Source organism: Thalassophryne amazonica, chromosome 3 (assembly GCF_902500255.1).
Source record: "Thalassophryne amazonica chromosome 3, fThaAma1.1, whole genome shotgun sequence".
Lineage (NCBI taxonomy): Eukaryota > Metazoa > Chordata > Actinopteri > Batrachoidiformes > Batrachoididae > Thalassophryne > Thalassophryne amazonica.
Window position 1 is genome coordinate 34,658,784 of NC_047105.1, and position 12,750 is coordinate 34,671,533.

A 12,750-nucleotide genomic window follows, 5' to 3' on the forward strand; every position below is an offset into this window, starting at 1 on the left:
TCATGGAAGACACAATAATCAAAGATGGGTAGAGCACTTAGAGGCCTGATTGCTAACAAATAACTTCATTTGGCTTCTCCCATTTTGTCCAGCATCACCAAAGCAAACCATGTGTAGATCTGCATGTTGATTTGGCACAAGTTTAACACCGAATGTCCTTCATGACACAATTCCAGATGCATAAGGAAAATGGGGCATAAGTGTCCTCAATCCCTGGATCTTTTCTATTGGATGCAAGTATACGAACTGCATGTGTCACCAGAGTGGAGAAGTGTGATTACTAAGGATGGTTAAATATGACTAAGCTTGTAAAATGTGAATGTATTTAAGTATAGTCTGCAAACTTACACAGAAGCAAAATCCCCAGAAGCTCAAGGTCACAAGAGCTGCAGGAAACCACTGAGCAACACATAAATGCACTTCTCATCACATGGTGTGACAGCGACTGAAGGTTGAACCACATTTGTCAAATTTATCCTCTACCATTAAATATATTTCCTAAATTCAGAAAACAGACAAACATGGCAATCACATAACCTCTGCCCCTGCAGTGGCGATCAGAAAACTATCAACACAAAATGTTTCCTACGCAGATACATCATTTTGTTCTTTCCCAAAACCTACCTCTGCAAAAACCCGTCCTTACTTTTATGCAGTGACCATTGCAAACATTATTACGGCAAAATATAAAATATTGAAAACCATTATAAAAGATGAAGCTGCACAAGCAGATTGCATCAGATTTTGCTGCCACCTGGTGTGTTTTTCTGCAACAACAAATTACTACCACATGGTCTATAATGGTGACACATTCAAGCCAAAACCCAGAGAATATTTCACTTCTTTAAATAGATATATGTGTCACTACGCTTTAATTTGTACTAAAGAAAACCAGTATGATTGGGCAATAATCTGCATTTTGGAATGTTGATTTCTCTGAGTTTCTAGGTGGGAGTTTGAGTTGCACACAGAGAGGCAGGTCCTGCCTGCATGTGATCGACAGAGGTGACAGGAAGTGTCTCCTCGCTGGGTTTTCAGTTTGTTCGAGCAGCTGCCAAAGTCAAAACAGCAAACTGAGTTTTTGCCATCATTACTTTGCATATGTACACAATTTGGATGATCAAGTTTGCACACTGTTTTTGAAAAATATTATCACAACATGACTTCTGGAAGTTTGAGTTTTGGTCAAGACATAAATCAAGAAGAGTTGGACTTTGCTGATCTGTTCTTGTATAATCCTCCTGCAGAAGATTTTCCAGGATGTGATACAGGTGAGCATTTTTTTTAAACACAAAATTCAAATGTGTACTTTATGATAGTCAGTAGCTGTCAGACACTAATGTTGTAAACCCCTTTTATCAAGAAGTGTGATATACAGTAGTGTTCAGAATAATAGTAGTGCTGTGTGACTAAAAAGATTAATCCAGGTTTTGAGTATATTTCTTATTGTTACATGGGAAACAAGGTACCAGTAGATTCAGTAGATTCTCACAAATCTAACAAGACCGAGCATTCATGATATGCACACTCTTAAGGCTATGAAATTGTACTATTAGTAAAAAAAAGTAGAAAAGGGGGTGTTCACAATAATAGCAGTGTGGCATTCAGTCAGTGAGTTCGTCCTTTTGTGGAACAAACAGGTGTGAATCAGGTGTCCCCTATTTAAGGATGAAGCCAGCACCTGTTGAACATGCTTTTCTCTTTGAAAGCCTGAGGAAAATGGGATGTTCAAGACATTGTTCAGAAGAACAGTGTAGTTTGATTAAAAAGTTGATTGGAGAGGGGAAAACTTATACGCAGGTGCAAAAAAATTATAGGCTGTTCATCTACAATGATCTCCAATGCTTTAAAATGGACAAAAAAAACCAGAGACGTGTGGAAGAAAACAGAAAACAACCATCAAAATGGATAGAAGAATAACCAGAATGGCAAAGGCTCACCCATTGATCAGCTCCAGGATGATCAAAGACAGTCTGGAGTTACCTGTAAGTGCTGTGGCAGTTAGAAGACGCCTGTGTGAAGCTAATTTATTTGCAAGAATCCCCCGCAAAGTCCCTCTGTGTAGAAGAGGTTACAATTTGCCAAAGAACACATCAACTGGCCTAAAGAGAAATGGAGGAATATTTTGTGGACTGATGAGAGTAAAATTGTTCTTTTTGGGTCCAAGGGCCGCAGACAGTTTGTGAGACGACTCCCAAACTCTGAATTCAAGCCACAGTTCACAGTGAAGACACTGAAGCATGGTGGTGCAAGCATCATGATATGGGCATATTTCTCCTACTATGGTGTTGGGCCTATATATCGCATACCAGGTATCATGGATCAGTTTGGATATGTCAAAATACTTGAAGAGGTCATGTTGCCTTATGCACAAGAGGACATGCCCTTGAAATGGGTGTTTCAATAAGACAATGACCCCAAGCACACTAGTAAAGGAGCAAAATCTTGCTTCCAAACCAACAAAATTAATACCTCGCAGATGTAAAGAAATCATGAAAAACTGTGGTTATACAACCAAATACTAGTTTAGTGATTCACAGGATTGCTAAAAAAAAAGCAGTTTGAACATAATAGTTTTGAGTTTGTAGCATCAACAGCTTGGTCTTGTTGGATTTGTGAGAATCTACTGAATCTACTGGTACCTTGTTTCCCATGTAACAGTAAGAAATATACTCAAAACCTGGATTAATCTTTTTAGTCACATAGCACTACTATTATTCTGAACACTACTGTAGGTACCAACTTGTCCCACAGATTGTATTCCTACTTGCCTTTTTAAAGAAGTGTGGAATACCACTGGGCATGCTGTTTTAGATATTGTCAATAGCATGCTTGTTTCCGGCAATGTGCCCATCTTTTATAATAGAGCTGTGATAGAACCTCTCTTGAAAAAGCCTAGCTAACCTAACAGCAGATGCTATTATTATTGTGAACACCCCCTTTTCTACTTTTTTTACTAATAGCCCAATTTCATAGCCTTAAGAGTGTGCATATCATGAATGCTTGTTCTTGTTGGATTTGTAAGAATCTACTGAATCTACTGGTACCTTGTTTCCCATGCAACAATAAGAAATGTACTCAAAACCTTTTAAAAACCTTGTGACTAATCTTTTTAGTCACATAGCACTACTATTATTCTGAACACTACTATATATATATATATATATATATATATATATATATATATATATATATATATATATATATATATATATATATATATATATATATATATATCAAATAAAATAAATAATGCAGTTATCCTTACATTTCCCAAAAGTTGGGACACTAAAGCATTTACCACTATGTAATGTTGCCATTCCTTCTCACAACACTTAAAAGACATTTGTTATTGCAATACAATAAACAATTTCAAGTGTTATTTTGTTCCATTCTTACTGCAAACATATTGTATAAGGTGTGCAACAGTACGGGGTCACTGTTGTTACATTTTTCATTTCAAAATTCTCCACATATTTTGTCTGGAAGGCAGGTTGGGACTGGAAGCAGGACACTCCAGTATCCATACCCACTCCCGCCACAGCCATGTTTTTGTAATGTGTGCAGAACATAGTTTTGCAATGTCTTATTGAAAAATGCAGCATGTGTTGCTCTAAAATCTCAATGTATTTTTCTGTATTAATGCTGCCATCACAGAAGTATAAGTTACCTTTTCCAGTGGCACTGACACAACCCCATACCGTGCCAGAGCCTGCCTTTGAGATTTGTTGCTGATGACAAAGTGAATGAAGAAGATCTGGAATACTGATTTGTCTTACCACAATACACATTTCCACTGTGGGATGGCCCAACCTAGTTGCCTCTGAGTACAGTAAAGTTTTAAGTATGTTGTAGCATGTGTGAATGTAACTCCATACTGTAGTGCATGACAATGGTTTCCCAAAGTAATTCCTTGCTCATGCGGTTATATCAGCTATTGATGAATGACGCATCTTGATGCAGTTCAGTCTGAGGGATATTCAGCTGATGCTTGTGCACTTGTCCTTTACACACTGAAATTCCTCCAGATTCCTTGAATAATTTAATGACATTATGCACTGTTGATGGATAAACAAAAATCCTTTCTGATCTTTCTTTGATGAATGCTGCATTAAAAAATTTAATAATTGTATCATGCATTAGTTGACAACCTGTAGATCATCTGCCCTTCTTTGCTCCTCAAAGACTCAGTCTTTTATGGATACTGTTTTTGGACCAAATCATGATTACAACCACCTGTTCACATCACTTGTTTGAAATAACATCATTACTTAATTTTATTTTATTATATTTTATTGATTTTTTTGCCCCATTATTAGCCCTAATTTACCCTTGTCACAACTTCTGTTGGAATATGTTGCAGGTGTGAAATGCAGGAATGAAGGTGTATTAACAAATTAAATGAAGTCAACCACACAAAACAAAATATTTTGTTCATACTGTCTGCAATGAAACAGAAGTAAAAGGAAGTGTAAATATTACAACATTTTTATGTTGTATTTTCCATATGATTCCAGCTGTTTCTAATTTAGGGTTTTATTTACAGTGTTGGCATTTAAGAATTATTAAGCGTGAAAATGGTCTAAAATGTGCTGTTTCAAGCCATAACTTTGTTTGTGGCAGGAACCTTTCAATATGCACAGACAGAGATAAATATATTGTGCACATATACATTTTATAGAAATGTACTAATTCTATCATCTGTTTAGTTCCTCCCCTTCAGAACACCAACCAACCTCCTTTGTTAGCGGTCGACAATCAATCTACGTACGTCTCCACTTCAAATGAGACATCCTCAGCTCAGAACCTCTCTTCTAATAGTCTTGCCACAGAAACTCTTTCTGTGGAAGGCTTTGAAACTCCAGGTCTCACATCAAGACCAGGAAACATTCCTGCTCCCAGCCCAAGGATTGAGATCACACCTTCAGGTGATTCTCTCAGCTCTCAAAACTTAGAGCCCAGCTCTGGTTCCAAAGCTCTGGGAATCTACAGGGAGTGTGTGAGCCCTGCCAGCAGCAACTCCTCCACAGGCTGGCCGGCCGAGACATACTCCCCTTTAGCTTCACCATGCGTTTCCCCTAATGGTGGTGCTTGTGGAACCGGGTTGTCAGCCTTAGACCTGTGTCCAGGCCTCCAAGCCATCCACACTTCTTCAGCCCACTCCTCTCCTGGAGCCTCACCACGTACAAGCATCACAGAGGAGACCTTTCTCTTGCCACAGCACCAGCGCACCACTTCACCGCTTCCCCATCAGCGCTCCAGGTCTTCCTCACCAAAGGGGAAGCGTACTTATGACCAGGTCCATTCATGTCAAGGGATCAGTCCTGTTCAGCAGCGTTCGCGGAGTCCCAGCCCTAAACCCTCACCTCATGAACAGCAGGGAACCTACTATGTTCACAACTACCAGGCACAAGATGAGTTTCATCATCAACCTCAGACATCCTCCATGGGACTGGAGGAGATCCTGAGCAGTCTCAATGCCAGTCTACCTAGAGAAAAGGCATGTGCCATGGTGCACAGTGGATATAGTCAAGCTCAGGGAACGGACTGTGTGTATGGAGATGGGTATGACTGGAATGCCAAGCAAGACTGGACAGGCAGGGTTGGAGCTGAGTCCATGTCTGAGATCTTTTATATGGTCCCAACTGTATGGCCTCCTCCTCCTCATCCAGCCCTCCATGGCACATTAAGGTGTGTTGATTATTCTTTCATTTTTAACAACAGAAAATTTTTTTCATACAATTAAAGCAGACACATAATATACTAGAAAGATGCATGTACTTAAAACAAGGCCCACCAATACTGGAGTTCTGTGCCTGCCCCCTAAATGGAAACAAAGATTGCTTGCAACATAAGGAGAACAGTGTCTCCACCTGCCTAAATAATTCACCCTCAACACTACAGATCATGCAGATTTACCCACCCTGGTTCTTTCACACCATCATTGCATTTTCACTTGAAACTCAGTGGTCCAGCTGTGGTGAATCATCCTTCAGAACCTGACACTGGGAATTTCCAGTATCCTGTCGGGAGAATCAGCCACATACAACAGCTACAAGTAGTTGGTCCAGTGAGACAGCACAGCAGATTCTTCTGTTCACTCTGACCACTCTGTCACTTGGATCCTTAGTCAATGTAAAATTTAATGGGTGGATCTTGTTGATAAAACTGAAACATTGCATCATGTTTTGTATAAACTGCCTAAAACATCTTTGAAAATTTGATTGAAATGTCAAAGTAAAGACCCCATTTCATGTTCGAGTTATTTTTCAAAATGATTAAAAAATCCCCATTTGGATCTTGACTAAACTTGAATGGAGGGTTCTTCATCTATGTCAGACTCTGAACATTCCACCAGACTGTGCAGAGACTGGCTCAAAATACTTTAAATAATACTTCTGACAGGCCCCCCCAAAAAACCAGAACAAAAGAAACAATGGTCACATGACATCCATGGCAAAGATAATTGCATAAACCCTATTTCATGAACACCCACGACACAGATAATGCACCTGTTTGTGACCTATGTGACTGACATCTTAACATTCTAACCTCCTTTCCCCCAGTGGTCTGTCCGTTGCCCCACTTCCATCTTTAGAGTGGCCTTTACCCAGTAGGTCCAGTGAGTATGAACTACTTATCCAACAGCAACCTCGATCTCACCACAGAGCTCACTATGAGACTGAGGGCAGCCGAGGAGCTGTCAAGACATCCAACGGAGGAAATCCGGAAGTTCAGGTGCTTTATTTGCTTGCTTGTTTGTCTGAATGTGATGAGGGGAAAGAAACGGGGAAGAAATGACACAGAAAAAAGCATGCAGGAAACAAAGAAAGGTCTCCGTGGCTTCATATATCTGTGTCAGTGCCACTTTCCAGCAGAAAAAAAAAGAGATTGTAAATGTGGGTTGATGTTTTCTGGGTAATGTTTTTCTGTAAATTCAACATGCAAATGAATAAAAAGTCTTATTACTCCCACAAACTGTTAACTGACTTGTCAACATTTCCTGCACAAGCAATGGCAAGAGGAAATGGCATCAAACATATAGTGTTAAAAAATGTGTTCACCATAAAACGATAGCTACCATATTAGCTTATCATCTGATTTTACAAAATTCTGCATGACTGAAATATAAACTGCTCCAAAATAGATTATCAGTGTTAGTCTACTGTAATACTATACTGGAAAAATACATTATTTTCTCTTCATGTACGCTCATGATCATTTCATTCAACTACGCATTGAAGCAAATATCCAATAACCCATTGCGGAGAAGGTCAATGCATTTAAGCATGTAGATATGGTGAAGAACATCTGCCTAAGTTCAAACCAAGATGACGGTGAAGAAAGGTAGCATGGTTACTTGGTTTGGTTATTTCACAAACTGCGAAAGTAGTAGTAAGTATGGAGTTACAGCATCCAAAGTTGAAGACAACTTTGGATGCTGTAGCTCCTCTGAAAAAGAGAGCTTTAAATCAGAAGTGCCTGACTCCATGGTATAACTCACAAACTCGTAGCTTAAAGCAGATAACCCATAAGTTGGAGAGGAAATGGCATCTCACTAATTTAGAAGATCTTCACTTAGCCTGGAAAAAGAGTCTGTTGCTCTATAAAAAAGTCCTCCGTAAAGCTAGGACATCTTTCTACTCATCACTAATTGAAGAAAATAGAACAACCCCAGGTTTCTTTTCAGTACTGTAGCCAGGCTGACAAAGAGTCAGAGCTCTATTGAGCTGAGTATTCCATTAACTTAACTAGTAATGACTTCATGACTTTCTTGCTAACAAAATTTTAACTATTAGAGAAAAAATTACTCATAACCATCCCAAAGACGTATCGTTATCTTTGGCTGCTTTCAGTGATGCCGGTATTTGGTTAGACTCTTTCTCTCCAATTGTTCTGTTTGAGTTATTTTCATTAGTTACTTCATCCAAACCATCAACATGTTTATTAGACCCCATTCCTACCAGGCTGCTCAAGGAAGCCCTACCATTATTTAATGCTTCGATCTTAAATATGATCAATCTATCTTTGTTAGTTGGCTATGTACCACAGGCTTTTAAGGTGGCAGTAATTAAACCATTACTTAAAAAGCCATCACTTGACCCAGCTATCTTAGCTAATTATAGGCCAATCTCCAACCTTCCTTTTCTCTCAAAAATTCTTGAAAGGGTAGTTGTAAAACAGCTAACTGATCATCTGCAGAGGAATGGTCTATTTGAAGAGTTTCAGTCAGGTTTTAGAATTCATCATAGTACAGAAACAGCATTAGTGAAGGTTACAAATGATCTTCTTATGGCCTCGGACAGTGGACTCATCTCTGTGCTTGTTCTGTTAGACCTCAGTGCTGCTTTTGATACTGTTGACCATAAAATTTTATTACAGAGATTAGAGCATGCCATAGGTATTAAAGGCACTGCGCTGCGGTGGTTTGAATCATATTTGTCTAATAGATTACAATTTGTTCATGTAAATGGGGAATCTTCTTCACAGACTAAAGTTAATTATGGAGTTCCACAAGGTTCTGTGCTAGGACCAATTTTATTCACTTTATACATGCTTCCCTTAGGCAGTATTATTAGACGGTATTGCTTAAATTTTCATTGTTACGCAGATGATACCCAGCTTTATCTATCCATGAAGCCAGAGGACACACACCAATTAGCTAAACTGCAGGATTGTCTTACAGACATAAAGACATGGATGACCTCTAATTTCCTGCTTTTAAACTCAGATAAAACTGAAGTTATTGTACTTGGCCCCACAAATCTTAGAAACATGGTGTCTAACCAGATCCTTACTCTGGATGGCATTACCCTGACCTCTAGTAATACTGTGAGAAATCTTGGAGTCATTTTTGATCAGGATATGTCATTCAAAGCGCATATTAAACAAATATGTAGGACTGCTTTTTTGCATTTACGCAATATCTCTAAAATTAGAAAGGTCTTGTCTCAGAGTGATGCTGAAAAACTATTCTGCATTTATTTCCTCTAGGCTGGACTATTGTAATTCATTATTATCAGGTTGTCCTAAAAGTTCCCTAAAAAGCCTTCAGTTAATTCAAAATGCTGCAGCTAGAGTACTAACGGGGACTAGAAGGAGAGAGCATATCTCACCCATATTGGACCTCTCTTCATTGGCTTCCTGTTAATTCTAGAATAGAATTTAAAATTCTTCTTCTTACTTATAAGGTTTTGAATAATCAGGTCCCCATCTTATCTTAGGGACCTCGTAGTACCATATCACCCCCATAGAGCGCTTCGCTCTCAGACTGCAGGCTTACTTGTAGTTCCTAGGGTGTGTAAGAGTTAGAATGGGAGGCATAGCCTTCAGCTTTCAGGCTCCTCTCCTGTGGAACCAGCTCCCAATTCAGATCAGGGAGACAGACACCCTCTCTACTTTTAAGATTAGGCTTAAAACTTTCCTTTTTGCTAAAGCTTATAGTTAGGGCTGGATCAGGTGACCCTGAACCATCCCTTAGTTATGCTGCTATAGACGTAGACTGCTGGGGGGTTCCCATGATGCACTGTTTCTTTCTCTTTTTGCTCTGTATGCACCACTCGCATTTAATCATTAGTGATCGATCTCTGCTCCCCTCCACAGCATGTCTTTTTCCTGGTTCTCTCCCTCAGCCCCAACCAGTCCAGCAGAAGACTGCCCCTCCCTGAGCCTGGTTCTGCTGGAGGTTCTTCCTGTTAAAAGGGAGTTTTTCCTTCCACTGTAGCCAAGTGCTTACTCACAGGGGGTCGTTTTGACCGTTGGGGTTTTACATAATTATTGTATGGCCTTGCCTTACAATATAAGGCGCCTTGGGGCAACTGTTTGTTGTGATTTGGCACTATATAAAAAAAAATTGATTGATTGATTGATTGATCTCTTGAGATTTTATTGCACAAACAGCTCTAGGGTCTATAGAGAATGCACCAAAAAAAGAATAAAAAGAATGTTTCCTGCACCGTCTGGTGAATCCTTTCCACAAAGATTTAAGGAAATTAAATGTGTTTTGAATCCAGAAGGGGTCCACTGATACTACATTCTAAAAAGTGGCCAGTCAATGTTAACATTCCCGTATTCCCATGTGTAGTGTAGCTACTCTCATGGTAGCACTTACCATGCTAGCTTACAGAGGTGAAGCTACATCATCTAATTTTAGAAAGTAATACTGTACCAGAGCATGAACTGTTCAACACAAAATAGACATCATTTGTAGTCAGTTGTAACTCAGTATTTGATAGTACCAATAGGACTATGAAACACATAGGAGTACAAGATGGACAAAAGCAGGAATGAAAACAGTGATTTGGTAAATAATTGGTTCATCTTGTAGCGGGATGAAGGCCCGGGTCCTGATTGAAAAGACATTCTGCTAGCTTGGCTAATGGGGAATTCCCCTTTGGCTGAACCTGGTAAAGGAATGGTCTTTAGTGCGAGCCATCCAGGTTCGATGCCCACCGCCGTCCCGGCCACAAAGGTCCTGCGGTCACAATCTGGCATCACGAACAGGATGTGGGTAGTCACAGAACATGCTTAAATGCACCTGTGACTTCGGGACAAAGTCAAAAATGGTGGGGAGATATGTAACAGATGAAGGTCCTCGGTCTGATTGAAAAGATGTTCCACTAGCTTGGCTAATGGGGAATTCCCCTTTGGCTGACCTGGTAGAGGAGTGGTCTTTAGTGCGAGCCGTTCGGGTTCGATCCACCGGGAAATCCCCATTAGCCAAGCTAGCGGGAACGTCTTTTCAATCAGCAACCAGGACCTTCATCCTGCTACAATCTGCTCTACATGTTGTATTGACCCAGAATTGCAGACAGTAACCACAATGACCAAAAAGTAGACAGTAACCACAATGGCCAAAAACTGTGAAGCTGTCCAGGAGGGAATAGAATTTTTTTATTTTATTTTATTTTTGTAGCTCGGCAGTGTTAAGATATTTTAAGCCATAAATTTACAATAATTAGGGGCAGAGTACACTGAGTGACAGGTAGTGTGTGCCAGCTGACCCATATCCAGAGCCCTGCTAACAGTGGCTACTAGCTGTTGCGCACTGACCACAGTTTGTCCTGAGCATTCTATTACACATATCTGGGATAATATGCCTTTCTATGAGGGTAACTGTACTAATACACCATTTAAAAAGGCTGTGCTTCATATTTCCGCCAAGTGAAATTTTGTTATTTCATTTGATCTCAGCATTGCTACACTGTTAGCAGATATTCTCGAGTCGATCATCCAGGCATTTAACCTCAGGGGGCAGGTTTTGTCGGTGAAAATATCGCCGAGCTCAATACAAATGCATACAATTTGGGTCACTTTTCAAAGGGTCAGACTCCTCAGTAAAGTCAATTTAATGTACAAAGGTTAATTCAGGTCAGCTTGGTGTATAAATCTCACTGTTTCAGGCAATGATAGCTGATAGAAGCAAGTTAGAGACAAAACAAAACCCGTGATTTCAATAGAACTGCATACAGCCCGAGCGTGTTTTCGTTGAGCGACCAGTCGCGGAAGTACGAATTCTTGCGTTCGGATTGGCTACTTTGCCGAAGTGATGTGGCGTTGACCTAGAGAATTGGTAGCTTTGTGATGGTTATTCCACTGCTACTCCCTGGTGACTGAGGCAATACTTTTTATAATTTTAATGGGCGCACACCAACCACCACCCACTCCACAAAAATGTGCATTTATAAAAACATTCAACAAAGCTAGCTTTTTTTGGTATTTGAGATGGGGGCACTCATCCTGCCAAGGTCACACACAGACATGCATACCCTCCACCGCTACAGCTTTTTATGATTCAGCCTGAATGTAGGCGGAGTAAGCACTGCCAACATAGCGACACCCATGCCACACTCTTTGAACTTCAAAACTGCTCTTCAGATAGGTGACATGAGGGTAGGGTTTGTCCAGTATATATACAGTCTATGTACATGGCACTCAAACAGTTGACACACATGGGTAATTCACCCAGAGAGAACCCAAACCCACATAAAAAGACAAACACCAGGAAAGGATCATGACTATAATTTGGTAATGTTGGCTTTATGTTGTTGCACATTACTGCCAGTTAAAAAAAAATGAATTCATGTCTGCAGAGACCATGTTGCATTATACTTAATAAATTCCATTTGCGGCACTCTTCAGCTCCGTGGGTATCAAGGTACAGCACCACTGGGTCTGCAGGTCTTTATAGGGACGGCTGACGAGAGGCTCCTGAAGCCTCACGCCTTCTACCAGGTTCACCGTGTTACAGGAAGGACTGTTAACACACCCAGCAGGGAGAGGACGATTAATGGGACCAAAGTTTGGAGATCCTTCTCGACCCCGAAGAACCATATGAGAGTGGTGTGAGTAAAATGTAAAATATACAGTGCATTCGGAAAGTATTCACAGCACTTCACTTTTCTACATTTTGTTATGCTACAGTCTTATTCTAAAATGGATGACATTCTTTTTTCCTTCAAGATTCTATACACAGTACCCCATAATGACAAAAGTGAAAAAGTTTTTTTAGATTTTTGCAAATTTATTAAAAATAAAACTAAGAAATCACATGTACACAAGTATTCACACCCTTTTCCATGAAGCTAAAAATTGAGCTCAGGTGCATCCTGTTTCCAATGATCATCCTTGAGATGTTTCTACATCTTAAATGGAGTAAATTCAGTTGACTGGACATGATTTGGAAAGGCACACACCATGAAGCCAAAGGAATTGTCTGTAGCCCTCTGAGACAGGATTGTCTTGAGGCAC

The 12,750-nt window shown here is 40.0% G+C and overlaps 1 protein-coding gene across 1 annotated transcript in view; it reads left to right on the plus strand.

The window, feature by feature from the left end:
- The first annotated feature begins 1,006 nt into the window (after positions 1-1,006).
- The window catches only part of LOC117506525 (nuclear factor of activated T-cells, cytoplasmic 2-like), a 31,605-nt gene continuing 19,861 nt past the window's right edge, over positions 1,007-12,750 (plus strand). Inside the window, 4 exon segments of the mRNA XM_034166022.1 lie at positions 1,007-1,271; positions 4,710-5,691; positions 6,567-6,738; positions 12,142-12,344. Coding sequence (XP_034021913.1) covers positions 1,160-1,271; positions 4,710-5,691; positions 6,567-6,738; positions 12,142-12,344 — 1,469 coding nt within the window. The 5' untranslated portion in view covers positions 1,007-1,159.